Below are 18,709 nucleotides of genomic sequence, written 5' to 3' on the forward strand. Positions count from 1 at the left end.
GTGAGGGGCTGCGGGGTGGGATGCGACTTTGGGCGTCCGAGCGGCTGTGGGTCGCCGTTGCCCCCGGCCCGGGGTCTGGAGAGCGGAGGTCCCCTCAGTGAGGGGAAGGAGGGGAGACCGGGCGCACCTGGTGACCCTGAGGTTCCGGCTCCTCCGCCCGGCGGCTGCGAACCCACTGCGGAGGAAGTTGGTTGAAATTGCTTTCCGCTGCCGGTGCTGGTACGAGGGTATTGTCACAGTAGCAGCAACATGTCGACAGGGGAGAGTTTTGAGACTCGGTTTGAAAAAATCGACAACCTGCTGCGGGATCCCAAATCGGAAGTGAATTCGGATTGTTTGCTGGTGAGTAACTCCACTTTTGCTCGTTTGGGGTTGTGCCTGTGTTGCCTTCCTCCTTTAGCGGCGAAAGAAAGTGTCAGGTGTGCATCATCATCTTGTGAAAAGCCAGATATCTGTTTCCCGAAGAATCTGGGGTACCACGAAAATCTCAATGGATAGGCATAGGAAATGGCTCTGTACTCACCACTGTCTGACCTTTTAGCTCTGACTCAGTTCATCAGTACACAGAAGTTACCACGTCAGAGTTATTCCTACTATAGAGGATGTTGAATGGGATGTTGGTCATGTTAATCTTCCTGATCGGTTGACAGTAAGTTTGGAGGCTGCTTTCCATTTACAGTACAGGGATTTAGCTCTTGGAGGTTTAGTTTTTAGACTTGGAAATTACAACGGAGAATCGATATTGAGGAAGTGATTTTTGAGCCAAAATGTCATAGGTGACTTGAGTCTGGAGAAACTTTTTGCTGAACTATTCATTGTACAAACCCAACGTAATTGACTGCCGGTCATCACAGTATTAACTTGTTTTACAGTATTATTGGTTACAAAAGTACCACACAGGTACAACTGCCGCCTTTGGTGGTGGTGTATTTATCATGGTCACTTTTAAAACATTCTAAAGACATTTTTGTGACATGAAAGTTGAAATCCTGTTTTAAAAATCATCCAGAGGTTGATAACATATAGTTATCAATTAATAATGAATGTTCGTAAATTTGATGTTTCTGATATAGTTGCAAACTCTAAACAAGTTTCTCCTTTTATGTTATAGAACAAATGAAAGTTATATAATTGTTTTATTCCTAACAGACCACATAATCTCTGAAATAAAGTTTTAGGAAGTATGTAGATGAATAGAATTTTTCAGTGCCTTCAGAGAATTAAGGTTAGATGTATAGTTTTTGAGATTAAGATTAAAGGAACAAAATAATGCCCTTCATATAAATAATATCATTTTAGAAACATCTTAAATCAGAGGGGAATTATGTAGATTCTTTAAAATTAGCATATATTAAGTTACTCAAAATACCTGTGTGTGGTTTTCAGTTTGTATGGTTTTATAAGGTTTCTTCCCAGAATTTTCAGAATTACTCATAATATCCTTGACATGAAATTAGAGAACTGTGAATTGTGTGTTTGAAGTGTCTCATCATTATTGATGCTCTTCATATTGAGAAATAGTAAACACACACACAATGTAATATCATTTAAACATCTTATTGAATAAAAATGGAAGGTATTACAATACATCTTTCTAGTAAGGCTTTCTATAATTTTTTAAAAATAATTATTTTATTTAACTTTATTTTTATTTGAGCAGAGAGAGTGAGAGCGAGAGAGGGAAAGTGAGAAAGCAAGCTGCCATGTCCGGGACTCGAACTGCAGTTGGCCATGTGGGAGTTCAGCGCTCTTAACTACTATGCCACCTGCCGGCCTCTCTCTGACTTCTAAGAAGTCTACTTTTTAAAAAGTACTTATCCAGTTTCTAAGTAACTTTGATTTTATTTTAATTTTTGATCTTATTTCATGAAGTAGTGTTACAGGGAGGATTGAGTAGCTTCTCCTCCTCCCCCTTATTAGTAATCTAGCCTTTTGCTATAGCTGTATTTGGTAGGAATCGCAACAGATATTTATTGAGATAAATATGCAAGGATGCAAGGAAATGTGTTAGGGACCCTTTCTTTGAGTCTAATCTGTTAAATTTAGGAAAACAAGACCTAATTTCACATACATCCATACACAGAAATAAAACAAAATAATTCACAGATTAAGAAAATATGTGATAAATTCCAATGATTGTTTAGGTAGTAACATTCTTGGAAATTTAAAGGAAGGGGTAACTGAGTTGAGAGAGACAAAGTATGCCTTATGGTGATGGATAGGATTAAAAAAGGGGATAGTGGAGAGTGGAGGATAACAGAGTGTAGAGACAGGATTGACTGTGTCATACGTAGGGAAACAAGAGGATAAAGTTGGAACGATAGATTGGAATTCAGTTGTGGAGGATTTGATCAGTAGGGCTAAGAAGATTAGATTGTCTTCAATATGTTGTGGCCGTTAAACATAAACAGAATTATGCCAAGATGAATGAAGATGATGACTCTGGTACTTGCATGCAAAATAGGGTTAGTTTAGAAAAAGACTAGGAATAGGATGAGATCGAGGAGTTTTAAAAATTTTCATAATTAAAAAAAATTTTCATAATTGTCCAGATATGGTAGAAACTTCAAATTGGGGCATGAGAATGAGGAAGGAAGAATTGATGGAAATTGATTGCCAGAGTTGGGAAGGAGAAGAGGGAGAAAATAGATGACTGTAGAGATGTTGAGCCCGGATTATAAGAAGAATGGTGAAAATAGCAAAGTCAGGTTTGGAAATTGCTTGGGAAGAATGGGCCAACAGATAAATTCAATTTTTAAATTGTGTTAAAGACAATAATGGGATAACTTTAGATGGGATGACAATCAAGAGATGACTTTAGACTGTTGGAGATATATGGAATTAAGCTCATAATGGCAGGTACCAATTTGGAAATTATTTGCACAGAGGTGCAAGTTTAATCTGTTGTAATGGTAAAGGGAGAAACCTTAGGGAACTGAGGATGAACAAAAGATCAAGAAAGTTAGTAGCCAAAGGCCTTCAGAGTTAGGACAGCCAGGTATGATGAAGCTGGAAGCTTCTAAAAGACCAATTCGAAAAAGAGAATAGTCATCAGACAGATTTGGGTGTCTTTTTCTTCCTTGTAATCTTAAAATCCTGTCAGGCATTTTTCCCCCCTTTTGTTTGTTTAATTCCACAACTGTTGATTGACAGCTGTTTTGTTTGTTTTTTTAATTGCCAGAGGGAGAGAGAGGGAGAGAGGGAGCAAGCCCACTACTCAATGGGGTGTGGGCACACCACAATCTTTTACCAGTTCTCTATCTAATCAGGATTTGCGGCATGTACACACAAGCACATGCACACACAAGCACCCGGTAATTTTTTTTTTTTTTTTTTTTTGCGAGGTTTTTGCTATAGGGCCCATGCGCTCACCAGACAGAAAGAGAGAGACAGAGAGACAGAAAGCGAGAAATCACCCCCCAGGGGGGATGGCCACACCACAATCCCTTCTCCTTCATTCTCCTCTCGGGATCTTGGGTACGCATGCCCACGCGCCCGGCGTGGGTTTAAGCCACCGGGTCTGGGACTCGAACTGCGGTCGACTGTCTGGGAGTCCAGTGACATAGCCATTACGCTAACTGCTGGCCCCACACCCGGTGTTTTTTCAAGTGCTGGGGGCCAGGGTTTGAATTATGTTTGGACGTGTGAGATCCAGTTCCCTATGTACAGAGTTTAGTCGTTATGCCACGGACCAACCCTGAGAGCTGTTATTTATGTTGAGTCACTGGGAAAGTAGTGATCCATTTTTGCGTAGAAAACCAGAAAAATACATTGTGACTTTCCTGAGGACCTAACAACACTTTATTACTGTGTCAATCTGAATTTGGTAAATATTGAATTTTTCTTTGGAGACAAAAATTCTTTTTTTCTGTTCTGTGGTGTCTAGTGGGACTTTCTTCTGCATGATACTTTATTTTTTATAATTGAGCATTCATTTACTCTTCCATTGTTAAAGACCTGTCAAGTCACTTCACTGTTTTCAAGGAGTCTGTTTTCACTCTTACCTGTCTGGATTTTACCTTGGACTTCTCAGCTATATTGGTTGCTTTTCTCTATTTTTTAATCTTCTGTTGATTTATTTAACCGATTCTTAAAACTACATTGAGTTTGTAGTATGTGCCATGTGCAACATTGTAATTCTAGGTTTTTTTCTTGGAATCTCAAATAATTTTACAATTATGTTTATTCTCTACTTCCTTCACTAGATCTATTCTTCAGAAATGAAGTTCCCCAAACTTTTTTGGGCCAGAATGGCTTGTTGGCAAATGTCTTTTTAAAAGCACTTTAAGCACAAAACATCTTTTTTTTGGAGATACTAATGATGAATATTAGTAGTTAAAAAATAACATAGCTGGAAGAACAGTGATAAGTGGCTATCCAGCTTTTTCTTAAACACTTGCAATTTATTTCAAGAATGAAGTAAGTTCATTCTTCATATTGTACATACTAAAATAGTTTGCAGATACTAAGATAAGATTGTGATAACCATTCACTTGTTTCCTAGATTATTGAAAATTATCAACCTTGGTTTTGTGTAAGTCAGATTCTTTCAGTGTCCTAATGGTTATCTTTCTTACATCTTGTAGTGATTATCAAGAACTATTTTTCTTTTTCTAACATACTTTAGAATCGTTTTATCTAGGGCTGTAACAATTTCTCAGTAATTTTGAGTACCTCTTCCAGATTAAAAAAAGTATGTATGATTTGTAACTTAAAAGGGCAAAAGAAAAGTGGTGGAAGGCTTATGGATATGTTTGTTGTGAAGTTTACCTTCATGAACCTTTCATGAAAATACAGTTATCTTGCTTGTAGCATTTTTATTAGCACACTGCTTTAAGATGTCAGTTACAGCATGACCTTTCTTTGTAGTGGAGATAAGAGCAGTGGTGGAAGGAATCAGGTCATGAATTTTCTGACAACCCAATAGTGCATGCTGATTTCTTTTTCTTTTTCTTTTTTTTTTTTTAAGAATTATTTTATTGGGACCAGCAGTTGGCATAATGGCTATGTCGCTGGACTCCCATGTAGCCGACCATGGTTCGAGTACTGGACTGGGTGGCTTAAACTCACACCCGGCGTGTGTGTGTGTGTGTGTGTGTGCATGCCCAAGATCCCGAGAGGAAAATGGAGAAGGGATTGCGACGTGGCCATCCCTCCTTGGGGGTGATTTCTTGCTTTCTATCTCTCTCTGTCTCTCCAGTGAGCACATATGCCCTATAGCAAAAATCTCTCCAAGAAATAAAAGAAAGAAACAAGATGAAAGACTAAAATAAAGATTTGGGTATCATGGGCACAGACAATAGTAAATTAAAGCCATAAGAATAAAATTCCCTCGGGGCCAGAAAGTGACATGGAGGTTAAGGCACTGGACTCCCACATGACTGACCATGGTTTGTTTGTTGTTTATTTAATTTGACCAGAGAGGAGCAGAGTGGGTGGGGGGTGAGAAAGCCAGCCACCAGGTTTAGTACTTGAACTGAGGTTATATATGTGGAAGTCTAGCACGCTTACCCAGCATGTCAGGTGCCAGTCCGTTTCACATCTTAAATTTCTGACTACCTTCTAGGCATCTACTTAGATGACATCATTGCTCGAAGTTCTCAAATTCCGAAGTTCTCCCATGAACTTGCCTGTTTTGTCTTTTAACATCTCTGCCCTGTTACTAAACTAGTATTTTTCTTGTGAACCTTTTTGATGGTCTAGTCTCCACATTAGGTTATTATAACAAATTTGGGGTAGCATTTTAGAATCTAGATTATTTCTGTATAATCCTTCTGCCCTGCCTTTTGAATTGATCCTATTCAGAGTTGTGTTACTGTTGGTGATGAGGTGATTTAATGACCTGATGAGGTCATTAAATAATTTGGGCCTTCAAGCTATATGCCTGTGGGTGTTTGTAATTTGTGAATTAATGTTTCTAAACAATATCAGTTGCATTTCTAATTAGTTTGGATCAGACTATTCTGATGTTAATATGTTGCAACAACTTTTTAAAAACAAATTACTCTCAATTCATTTATTCATTCAACACATCTTTATGTGGGGTCTAAACTAATTCAAATCTAGGCTCTCCCTTGTACTTGCTGGAGGATTTTTTGTTTTTTAGTTTTTTGGGTTTTTTTTTTTTTTTTTGGTCATAAGGCATGTGAGCTGGCCAGAAAGAGGAGAGAGACTGTGAGAGGGATAGTGAGAAATCACCCCGCTGGCCCCAGAGGTGGATGTCCAAACTACAGTCCCTCCTTCTCCATTCTCCTCTTGGGATTCTGGGCATGATTATTTTTAAGCCACCAGGTCTGGGACTTGAACCACTGTAGGCCATGTGGGAGTGCAATGCCTTAACCATCACACCACCTGCTAGCCCCCTGTTTTTGGAGGCTTTTAAATGAGTTAAGTTTAACCTCTGAAAACTTGTTTCATCTGAATGAAAATGGGGGCATGGAAAATAGTACTAGGTAATTGAAAGGATTATATAATAATAATAGGCAAAGCAGGACCTGAGGATGGCACAGTGGTTAAAATATAGGACTCTGTAACGACTGACCTACGTGGGACTTGCAAGTACCTGTGATTGGGGCTAGCTGTAGCTAGAAGTGGATCATGGTGTCAAGTCTCTATTGGGGAGTGCTGTCAATCTATGTCTGACTCTGTCCAGCTCATAGAAGAAATAATTAAATCTTAAAAAAAAAAAAAAAAAGGAGGGGGGCAAAGTTTGGCCTATAGGTGGCATGGTGGTTATAGCACTGGACTCTGACATGGCCGACCACAGTTCGAATCCCAGACTTGCTAGCTTGCTTTCTCACTTTCCCTTCTCTCTATCTTTGTGGCTAAATTGAGAAATAATAAATAAAATTAAATAAACAATCCTTTATATAATAGGCAAAGTATTAATAATTACCACAGCATATAGCATTTAGTAAGCATTTAATAATTGGTAATTATTATTGTCATTTCTTTAATATTCCTGCTACATGCTGGTCACTGTGTTTAGGCTAGAAGTTGATTTTGTCGTCTTTAAGTGCAGAATAATTTATCTGGCACCTTAAGCTATGCCCATAAGTTAGTAATCCAGCTGTGTTTTGTTGAAGTATCCAAGCCAGTTTTAACTGAAAATTGAGATATTTTAGGTAGATTCAATAGAGTGGAGAGAAGCTTTTAGAGACTGCTTATTCATTTAGCCATGATTTCTCACATACTACTTTGTACCAAGGGTTTAGGTTGACATGAAAGGCAATTGGAACTAATTTGTGGATATTTAGTTGTTACCATCTCTTTTTCTATGTGTATCTTTTATGCTTTGAATATGTGTTTGAATAGGCTTGCACTACAAGTACCCTGTAGGTGTAAAGAGAGGTGGCCCAGAGTAACAACTGAGATATGAATTGGGTCATTCATTAATCTCCTGAGTCAGAAGTACTTTTAATTCAGAAGAAGGAACCACATATACAATTTCATAATCAACAAAGAGTACATTTTCAGTTTTTTTGACTTTGCATAATTTTTAGTATAGTTTTTATTAGTGAAAACTATAAATTCTACTACAGTAAGAGACAGAAAAGTCCACAATCAGGAAATATATCTGGAATTATATATATTGGTGAAGCTAAGTTTTACCTCCCCATTTCCATCTTCACTGAAAAAGGGGAATATGCATTTAGTTTACGTCTACAGCATATCTATTAGGTGCCACACACTTATATGTACAAAAAATGGACAAGCAATTCACAGTGGAAAATATTTATTTTCTTATATATGCTGTTAGCATGGTGTGGTGAAAAGAACATTGAATTGGAAATTCAGAGCATTGGCATAGCCTTGTTTTGCCATTCTCTCCGTGTGACCAGGTAAATAAATATATGTCATATCTAGCCTTCAGTTTCTCCATTCGTTGAATCAGATAGTTATTGATGTCCTTTGTTTCTCTAGAAGTTCTGTGAGTCTTTGTTATCCTTTACATTTTTAAAATTGTGATTCATTTATTATTTAAGAAATAAAATTTTAAAAGTTAAATGGTGTTAGAGTAGAAATGTAAGACTAGGCACTGTCTTTAGTTAGTGTTTTTTGTTTTTTGTTTTTAGAACTAGAGCCTAAACTAATTTTAGTTGTTATATTTGGCTTTTTAAAAAAAAATTAATTTTTTTTCAATACTCAAATCAAGAATATTGCTATGTACATCATTTTTAATAGAGAATTTACATACTGGGGTCAGTTAAGTGTTTCTTCTCTCCACCCCTTCCACCCTGTACCATCCACTTGCCTCCCTTACAGACTCTAGTATTTACACTTATTCTTCCTACTTTCATACCTTTCAGTTTCTGCCATAGAATGCAAACATTCTGTATATATTGAGCGAGGATATACAGTGTTTACCTTCAAAGTCTGGCTTACTTCACTTAGCAGTAGATCTTCCATATTCAACTACTTTGAAACAATGGCATCTCATTGTTTCATTTGGCTGAAGAATACTCCATAGTGTATGTGTGCCACAACTTTTCAACTTGGTCATCATTTCTCGGGCATTTAGGTTGATTACATATCTAAGCAATTATGAATAATGCTGCAGTAAGCATGGAAATGAGAGTGTCTTTCTGATAGAGTGGTTTCCTATCCTTTGGATAAATAAGGAGTTGGATTACTGGGTCATGTGGTAATTCTATGTGTAGGTTTTTTTTGTTTTTTTTTTTTAAAGAGAGGTTTTCATTATAGGGCGCGTGCACTCGCCAGACAGAGAGAGACATAGAGAAAGAAAGCGAGAAACCACCCCCCAGGGGGAATGGTCATGCCGCAATCCCTTCTCCATTCTCCTCTCGGGATCTTGGGCACGCACGCACACATGCCTGGCGTGAGTTTTAAGCCACCGGGTTGTGGGAGTCCAGCGACATAGCCATTACACTAACTGCTGGTTCCCCTATGAGTAGGTTTTTGAGGAACCTCCATATTTTCCGTAGTGTCTATACTAGTTTCCATATTTACCAATGGTGTAAGAGGGTTCCCTGTTCATCATAGCCTCACCAGCACTTGTGTGTGTGTTTTTTTTTGATTGTAGTCATTCTGATTGGGGTTAAGTAATATTTCATTGTGGTTTTGATCTGTATTTCCCTTATGATAAGATAAGTTGAACATTTTTTATATGCATTTCAGTTATTCATATGTTTTTCTTAGCGAATTGTCATTTCAACTCACTTGCCTTTATTTATTTATTTATTTTTTATTTTTAAGGTTTGCCATAGGGCGTGCCATAGAGACAGAGACAGTGAGAGGGACAGTGAGAAATCAGTTTTTAGGGGGATGGCCACACTGCAATCCCTTATCCTCTTGGGATCTTGGGCACATGTACCCAGCATAATTTTAAAGCTACAGGGTCCAGTACTCAAATTGCGGTTGGCCATGTGGGAGCCCAGCGCCTTAACCAATATGCCACCTGCTGGCCCTGATTTGCCTATTTTTAAATTGGCTTTCAAATATATTCTCCCATTCTGTGGGTTGCCTCCTTACTCTACTGTTTCCTTTGCTTTGCAGATGCTTTTTAGTTTGATGTAGTCCCACTTGTCTATTTCAGGGATTGTTGTCTGTACTTTAGAGGGCCTTATTTAAAAAATCATCACCTACTCCAGTGTCTTCAAGAGTGTCCACTATGTTTTCCACTAGTAGGTTTACAGTCTGAGACATGTTATTGTTTTTGATCCATATTAAGTTAATTTTGTTAATTGTAAGAGGGAGAGATCCAGATAGATTTTTCTGCAGGTGGATATCCAGTTCTTCACTATTTGCTGAAAAGACTTTCCTTGCTATTTTGTTTAAAATTTCTAACTTGTGTTCCTAAGTGTAGGGGTTTGTACTTTTTGAACAGAGAAAGTTATTAAGTTACTTACATAAATATTCATAAAAATATATACATGTAGTTCTCTAATATACCAACCTTTCTTATTTGAGACTGTGAAATATACTGTGTATTTTATTATAGTTACCAGATAATTAGTAGGAAGTTAGATGTTCAAATTTATGTTCAAAATCTGATGTCTCAGAGAGGTGAGAGGTTATTTTATGATTGTGTTATATTTTTAAAGGTAGGCTAAGCTGTGCCCCACTTTATTGATCATACTACCTATACTGACTTTTGGCAAGAAACAGATTGTTGTCTTGAACGAATTTTAAAATAGTAGCTCTTAGTAATGCTTTTTTTTTGTTTGTTTGCTGTTATTCATTCATTGAACTAATGTTTATTTGGTGTGTACTGTGTTCCAGGCACTCTGATAGGCAATAGGGACACCATTGTGTGTAAAAACAAACATAGACCCTGCTTTTCATTGAATTTATAGTTCCTGGAGGAAAATTAATTAAATGTCTATCACACTAAAATAGGTGTGGGGTAAAGTTTAAAAGGGAGGTAAGAGATATGATCGTGCCTTTCCTTTAATGTTTGGCATATATTTAAAGACACGGTAAAGCAATATCAAGTATGTATTTTTCAGATATATGTCTGTAGATTGTCTATATCAGATTCACTTGAGGAATTTGTTAAAAATGGAAATGGTGCAACACCAGGCAAAGCGAAAATCCAAGTGCCCTGCCCCTTTAACTGGAAAGCCTAAGCCTCTGCCCCAAACCTCTCCTTCTGGCCCAACACCAAGCGAAGTGAAGTAGGATGGTCTTGGTCTTCTTTCTGTCTCTGACTCTTTCTCCTCTCTTTCTCAAAAATTTTCCTTTTTTATATTTATGTTTTTAATTCTGTAAGTACTGTCTCTCGTCTGTGGGCTTTGTTCTTTTGCTAATTTCAGAATCCACGTGCATCTGAGGTAGGCCTGGCTCTGCCCATTTGCCACGCAGTTTTAATTTTTTTGCAGTTTTTAAAAAATTGCCCCCCCACCCCCGTTTTCTCTCTTTCTCTCTCTCTCTTTCGGTCTTTCCCCCCTTTTTTTTCCCTTTTCTTTTACCTGACTTTCCCATCTTGCTTCTCAGCTTCCACTCACTGAGTGTCTAGGCAGGTCTAGGTACACAGTAGTGAAACATCTGAATACTTTTAGGGTCATAGGAAACCTGAACTCCCACTGAACTCCTACAGAAAGGGAGAATCTCATCTTCATAAATCTGAATTCAGATCTCTTTCTGTGGATACTGTGTTGTAAAACACAATAGTAGAAGAGAAATAGGCATAGGAGTACCTCACAGTAAAGTGAAGTATACAAGCTTAGAATAGCAGAAATCTCCAACAAATTAGCCAAATGTGAATATACCACAAAATGACTAAAAATCAGAGAAGAGAGACTGCAAAGTGAGCAGCAGGGAGAAATATGGAGCTGCAAATGAGTGCAATGAGTGTGGCTCATCTCCTATATTCCTCTAAATTCTCAGTTGAAACCCTGTAGCTCAGCCCAGATACACCTTTTCCCTAGAAACTGTGAGGCCTTTGTGATACTCAGTTTGGTTGACAAAAGTGCAGGTTGTTTGGTGAGGATCTGGGAAATAGAACTGCAGAAATATTGCAGGTCATCTCCTTCCACCTGCCTGTAACACTCAGAATTAACTCCAAAAAAGTAGGAAGTAACATGTAATCTGTCAGATGACCAGAAATCACCGCAGAGGCACAGAGATTTGGGAAACCAAGAAAATATCTTTTCCTCCAAGGGGAAAGAACAGCCCTTCATCATTGACAGACTGTAAAATTGAACTTGTGGAAATGTCAGATAAATAATTTAGAATATTCATATTGACAAAGCTAACAGAGAGGCAAGAGAAGAAAGACAGTGAACTCCAGAAGATGCAGGAGAAAAGAGAATGAGTTCTCGGAGGTAAGGAAATTCTTATACGATCTGAAAGAGGAAATACATACACACCGTAAAAAAGAATCGAACGTTACTGTTACAGATGAAGGCTGCAATACTGGAGATCAAAACCTCCCTTGAAAGTATTTTTTTTCTTTTTCTTTTTAAAAAGAATTATTTAATTTTATTCATTATTATTTTTAAATTCGACCAGAATGAGACAGAGAGAGAGAGAGAGAGAGAGAGAAAGAAAAAGGGAAAGTGAGAAAGCCAGTTGCCAGATCTAGGACTGGAACCACAGTTGACCATGTCCAGCACCTTAACAACCCTGCCACCTGCCAGCCCTCCCTTGAAAGTATTAAAAGCAGATTCGATCATGCAGAAGATCAAATCTTAGATGTGGAAGACAGAACCTCTGATTTAGAAAAATTCATCAAAAAGACTGAGAAAATAACCCCTGAAATGAGAATAATACACGAGTAATAGTAGATACCATTAGACACCTGAACATCTGGATAATCGATATCCCAGAAGGTGAAGAAACTACCCAGGGCTTTGATAATCTGTTCCGTGAAATCCTGGAAGAAAACTTTCCAAACCTAGAGAGGCATTCAAATATCCAGACCCAAGAAATACAGAGGACCCCAAATAGAATCTATCCAAGAAGATCTTCTCCAAGGCACATCATAGCCAGATTGACCAAAACCACAGAGACAGGATATTAAAATTAGCAAGAGAGAAACGTCAACTTTTAAAGAGTATCTCATCAGGCTAACATTGGACCTTTAGTTGGAAACAATGCAAGCAAGGAAAGAATGGGAAAATATATTCAAAGTGTTAAGTGAAAAACAGTTTCAACCAAGTATACTATATCTGACAAGATTATCCTTCATATGGGAAGAAAAATCTGAAACATTCTCAGAAAAACAAAACCTGAAGGAATTTATCAATAGCAGACCAGCTCTTGATGAAGTTCTGAAGGGAATGCTACTCTAGGAAAAGTCAGAAATAAGAACAAAAAATGTCCAAGACAAAGGCCAACTTAATGGTAGGGACATATTTATAAATATGAATAATCTCAAATGTTAATTTCTAGGATTTAAAAAGAAAGATCAGATCACAATAACATTACAAATTCAACAGAAGAGGGATTGTATAAGACTAAACTGGGGAAATAGAATTCTATGACTTTTGTCTAAAACGTTACTGATTTTCTTCCTCAGTTTGTCTTCCGGATTTAAGGATTTTGGTTTTCTTTTGAGTTGTTGATAGGTTCAGCAAGTTTTTAAAAAATGTTTTTTAATTGAAGAACTTTTCTCCCTTTCTGACACCTTTGCAATTGGAAAATATTTGTAAGCATTTATATTTTGTCACAGAGTGGTTATTTACATAAGTTCAATAATACAAATAGTATCTGTTGCCTTGCATCAGAAATTGAATTCTTAGGACCAGCAGTTGGCATAATGACTGTGTCACTGGACTCCCATGTAGTTGACCGCGGTTCGAGTCCTGGACCCAGTGGCTTAAACTCAATGCCAGGCGTGTGTGCGTGCATGCCCAAGATCCTGAGAGGAGAATGGAGGAGAAGGGATTTCGGTGTGGCCATCTCCCCTGGGGGTAATTTTTCACTTTTTGTCGCTCTGGCTCTCTCCCGCTCTCTTTCTGGCAAGTACACGCACCCTATAGCAAAAACCTCTCAAAAAAAAAAAAAGAAGAAGAAGAAAGAAAACAAAGACATTGAATTCTTATGGGGCTTTCTGTAAATAACAGACCAAATTGAGATTAACCTAACTTTTTGGCAAATAAGTTAGTTTATACCTCTGTTAAGTAAATGGGGAAATGGAGAGAAAAAAATGTTAAAGTAGAAAATTACAATGCACTTGTCACTAGATTCTAGCTTTGTCCATATTTTTTAGTTTAAGATTTTTTGTGAATGAATAAAATGTGGGGAGAAAAAGTTTAGTATGGAACGGAGGGGGAGGGGAAAGGAGAAGGAAAAGACAAGTAAAAGTATGCTTAAGTGACAAAAAAAATAAGCTATTGGCTGATGAGAATGTATATAGTAATATCTTTGTCTTCATTGATATGCACGGTATTTGTGCTGGAAAAAGAAATGCACACTGCAAAGGCATGATTAAATGTAAATAAATAAAATGTTTTAAAAAATGGCATCTGGGCCCAAGTCCAGACAAATGGAATCAGAATTTTTGGAATAAGTTCTAGGATTTTGCATTAGCTAAGGATTCTTAGACACACTCAGGTTTGAAAACTATAGTTACACTCGAAAGAACTTAGAATTTTGTTTTGGTTGGTAATTTTATAATGGAAAAATGTAAACATACAGAAAGTAGGAAGAATAGGATTGTGAACTCTTACTATCCAGACTTTGCAATTTAAAAAATTTTGTCATACTTGATTCATTAGTCACATTTTTTCTTACCAAAACATTTTTAACTCCAGATCTTGTCATTTTATCCTTACATACTTCAGTAAGTGTCTAAGGGAAAAAAAAACACAACTTTTTGTTTTTTTATATAATTATAATAGCCATTATCAAGCCTAATAAAATTAAAAGCTCCTTTTATCATTAATTTCCAGCTTATATTCAGAGTTCTCTGATGGTCTAAAATAGTGTCTTTTATATAATCTCTGTGGTAGACTTTGGGTCCAGATAAAGTCCACATTTTGCTTTTGTTAATGTTTTTCTTTTCCTTTCTTCTTATTCTTTTTGTTGTTGTTGTTTGGAGAGGTTTTTGCTATAGAGCGTGTGGGCTCGCCTAAAAGATAGAGACAGAAAGCAAGAAATCACGCACCAGGGGAGATGGCCACGCTGCAATCCCTTCTTCTCCATTCTCCTCTCTGGATCTTGGGCATGTATGCAAGCACCAGGTCCGGGACTCAAACCACGGTGGACTACGTGGGAGTTCAACAACATAGCCATTACGCCAACTGCTGGTCCCTTTTCTTATTCTTTAATGTAGAGAAGTCTCATCCCCCCAACCTCTCTAATAGCCACTCCCTCCCAAATGTCTAGTTGAAGAAAAGTCAGTGATACTGTATCTTTTTTTACATTCTGGATTTTCTTTTTTGTTTCCTTGTGATGTGATTTAACTTATTTCTGTATCTTCCATATTTTCTGTAAACCTGTGGTTAAATCTAAAAGCTTGATTTCAGATTTTTAGTTAAGAGTACTTCATAGATTGTTGTATTTTTATTTGTTTGTATTTTTTTGTATCGTGTCAAAGAAACATACATTTATGTCTCTTGTTTGCTTTTTATTTTTGGCATTTTGGAAACATTTAAGAAATCTTTTTGTTGTGTCTCAGTCATATTTTGGTATCTTTGCTGATAGTCAATTTGTCCTCTTTGGCCAAGAAAAGCCTTCATTTGGCTCTCATGTTATTTGTATATGACCCTAATAATCTTTAATGCAGCTTCCTTATTTTTGTTACAAGAAGATATGCAGGCTCATCTTGTACATTTCTTGTTCCAGACTGGGAAATTAGCCAATCTTCCATGAAACTCTTTCCTTTTAGTGAGGAATGATGTTCTGAATAGTCTCTGCTACTGAGTTGAAATCATTTCTTATCCTTGTTCAGTGAACAGAGCTGTGCTATTTTATTTAAAAAACAAAACAAAACAAAAAAAACTTTATACTGATTATTTCACCAATTTGACTTTTTCATTTCAGGTTGTTTTCCGTGTTTGAAGAATTGCTTTCAGTGACAAGTGGGTGGCATGTAGTTAAGACTCTGGACACTCCCACATGGCTGACCGTGGTTTGAGTTCCGGACCTGGTAGCTTGCTCTCTCACTTTCTGTCTCTGTCTCTCTCGTCAAATTAATTTCTCTTTTCCTCCCGTAAAATTAAAAAAAAAAAAAAAAAAGAATAAATAAAATTTTAAAAAGAATTGCTTTCTTTCCTTTTTGATTTAATGTTTTTGCGTATGTAAAATATTTATATGATTTTAAAGTGAATACTATTACAAAATGTATTCAGAAGATTTTCATTTTCATTTACGTCCTTTTTACTCTGTTCTTTTTCTTTCCTATTTTTGTTTTTTAATTTAATGTGTTTCTTCTTACAAATGTAAGCAACTACATTTGTATACATGTGTAAATATACGTTAACATTTATATTTTTTTTTAAGAATTATTTTGTTTTAACTTTATTTATTATTATTTGATCAGAGAGGGACAGAGAGAGAGAGGAAGTGAGAAAGCAAGCCACCAGGTCCAAGACTTGAACCGTGGTCGGCCATATGGGAGTCCAGTGCCTTTAACCACCATGCCACTTGCCGGCCCCACATTCATATTTCTTTTTCTTTTTTTGAAGAGGTTTTTGCTTTAGGGCGTGTGCGCTTGCCAGACAGACAGAGAGAGACAGAGAGACAGAAAGCAAGAAATCACCCCGCCCAGGGGGGATGGCCACACTGCAATCTCTTCTCCTCCATTTTCCTTTCAGGATCTTGGGCATGCACGCACATGCTCCCGGTGTGAGTTTAAGCCACCGAGTCCGGGACTCGAACTGCGGTCGCCTACATGGGAGTCCAGCGACATAGCCATTACGCTAACTGCTGGTCCCAACATTCATATTTCTGTCCCTTTTTCATACAAAAAAATAGCACACACCATATTGTATAGCATACATCTACAGTACAGTGTATGCCACTTTTTGTTTGTTTGTTTGTTAGATTTGTGCCATAGGATAATTTCACTTGCTGGAGAGAAACAGAAGCAGACAGAGAGGTGAATTGAGAAATCACTCCCCAGGAGGATGGCCTATACTTTATTCCCTTCTCTTTTCTCTCCTGGGAATTTTGAGCAAGCACTCACGTGTCTGGTGGCTTTCAAGATGCCAGGTTTGAGACTCAACTATGGAGCTGGCCATGTGGGATCCAGTATCCTAACCACTAGACCACGTGCTGACTCCAGTGTATGCCACTTTTGCTGCTGCATAGTGTTCCATTTTGTGAACATTTAGTATTGCTTACATTGTCTCTCATCACTAGACATTTGAGTTATTTATCTTTTGCTGTTAGAATAAGCATAAGTCATTTCATATTTTTTCTAGTATGTCTTGGGAGTAGATTTAATTTGGGATTGCTGGGTCAAAGATAGATGCATATATAATTTTGCTCACTCTTGCAGTATGCTCCCTTTCCTAGGAGGTGTTTTACATTTCCACTAATATATGGAATTTTCTATTGCCCTATTCAATAAGTTGTAAGACTTTTGAATTTTTGCTCATTTAACATGGGAGAAGTGATATTCTAGTATAATTTTAATGTCTGTTTCTTTTATGAGGATGGTTGATATCTTTTTATATTGTCAAGGCCATTTAAATTTTCCTTTTTGTGAACTGCTTGTCCACATTTCTGATCCAGATTTTAATTTTTTTTTCTTGATTTTTAGTTTTTTTTTTTTTTTTTTTTTAAGCTTTGCTATAGAGTGTGTGCACTGGCCAGTGAGAGAAAGAGAGAAGTAAAGAGAAATACCCCCCCCCAGGAGTGATGGCACACCCAATCCCTTCTCTTCCGTTCTCCTGTCCACATTTCGGGTATACACACAAACACACACACACACACACACACACACACAAACACACTCCCAGTGTGATTTTCAAGTGTCTAGGTCCAGGACTGAACTGCTCAGTTGGCCATGTGGAATCCAGTACCTTAACATCCATGCCACCTACTGGCTCCGTGGACTTTTTATGGTTTTTAATTTTTAAAAAATAGTATCGTGGGCTAGCCTTGTGGTCTAGTGGTTAAGGGAGCTTCAGCCCACACACTGTGGTTTGAATTTCATCCCCAACAGTATGAAAAACACACTGGACATATGTGAGACCCCAGATTTCCACAGTATAGAGAAGAGATGACCGCAGTCTATTGGAGGTTGGGGTGCTTTCTTCCACTTCCTCCCCCTCTCTCTCTAGTAAGAACACACACCCTCTGGCAATAGTAATAATAATAGTAATGTAGTAATAAAACAATATCTTAGTATGTCACGATCTTCCTACCTCAGCCTCCCAAGTAGCTGGTGTATATGCTGTTGTGAACAGTTTTCAGGGTGGGCTGAGAATTGAACACAGGCCTCCCGTGTGACCTCAGTCTACTGAATAGCATCATCAACTAGCATGCCCTAGGGCCTGGGAGCTATTTATGTATTAAAAATCCCAGCCTTTATTATTTTTTTTTGTAAAATGCAATTATATTTGCAGTTTGCCATCAATTTTGTTTCTGCATTTTGTTTTTTGTCACAAATTTTTAAAAATATATTTGAATTACCAGTCTTTTGTTGCTTCAAATTTTTTAGTCAGAATTTCTCCATGTCCAGATTACAAAATGATTTATGTATATTTTCTTTGTTGTAATTTTTTACATATGATCTCTGAGTTATTTGGAATTTTTAAAATAATTATTTTATTTTTTATTATTATTACTATTATTTTAATTTGGCCAGAGATTGAGAGAGAGAGGGAATGTGAAAAAAATAGCCATCAGGTCTCTGACTCGCACCATGGTCTGGGTTGGCCACGTGGGAGTCCAGTGCCATTAACCACCACGCCCCCTGCTGGCCCCGCCCTGAGCTACTTGGAATTTACGTGGTATGATACATTTTGAAATACATTCAATTTAAAAAAATGTATTTATGGGACCAGCAGTTAGCGTAATGGCTGTGTCGCTGAACCCCCATGTAGCCAACCACAGTTCGAGTCCCAGGCCCAGTGGCTTAAACTCACACCAGGGGAACCAGCAGTTGGCGTAATGGCTATGTCGTTGGGCTCCCATGTAGTTGACTGCGGTTCGCATCCCAGACCCGGTGGCTTAAAACTCACGCCGGGCGCGTGTGCGTGTGTGCCCAAGATCCCGAGAGGAGAATGGAGGAGAAGGGATTGCGGCGTGACCATCCCCCCTGGGGGGTGATTTCTCGCTTTCTGTCTCTATG

The 18,709-nt window shown here is 37.7% G+C and overlaps 2 protein-coding genes across 2 annotated transcripts in view; one reads left to right on the forward strand and one right to left on the reverse strand.

Annotated features, from left to right (window-relative positions):
* The window catches only part of LOC114008343 (uncharacterized), a 1,268-nt gene extending 1,017 nt beyond the window's left edge, over nucleotides 1–251 (reverse strand). Inside the window, exons 1-2 of the mRNA XM_027773100.1 lie at nucleotides 238–251; nucleotides 17–207 (exon numbers count right to left, since the gene is read on the reverse strand). Coding sequence (XP_027628901.1) covers nucleotides 17–207; nucleotides 238–251 — 205 coding nt within the window. The remainder of the gene's footprint in view (nucleotides 1–16; nucleotides 208–237) is intronic.
* ROCK1 (Rho associated coiled-coil containing protein kinase 1) overlaps nucleotides 35–18,709 on the forward strand; it is a 175,404-nt gene continuing 156,729 nt past the window's right edge. The window contains 1 exon segment of the mRNA XM_014588990.2: nucleotides 35–342. Within this exon segment, the coding sequence (XP_014444476.1) occupies nucleotides 250–342 (93 nt within the window). The 5' untranslated portion in view covers nucleotides 35–249.

This window comes from Tupaia chinensis, unplaced genomic scaffold (assembly GCF_000334495.1).
Source record: "Tupaia chinensis unplaced genomic scaffold, TupChi_1.0 Scaffold000320_2, whole genome shotgun sequence".
Lineage (NCBI taxonomy): Eukaryota > Metazoa > Chordata > Mammalia > Scandentia > Tupaiidae > Tupaia > Tupaia belangeri.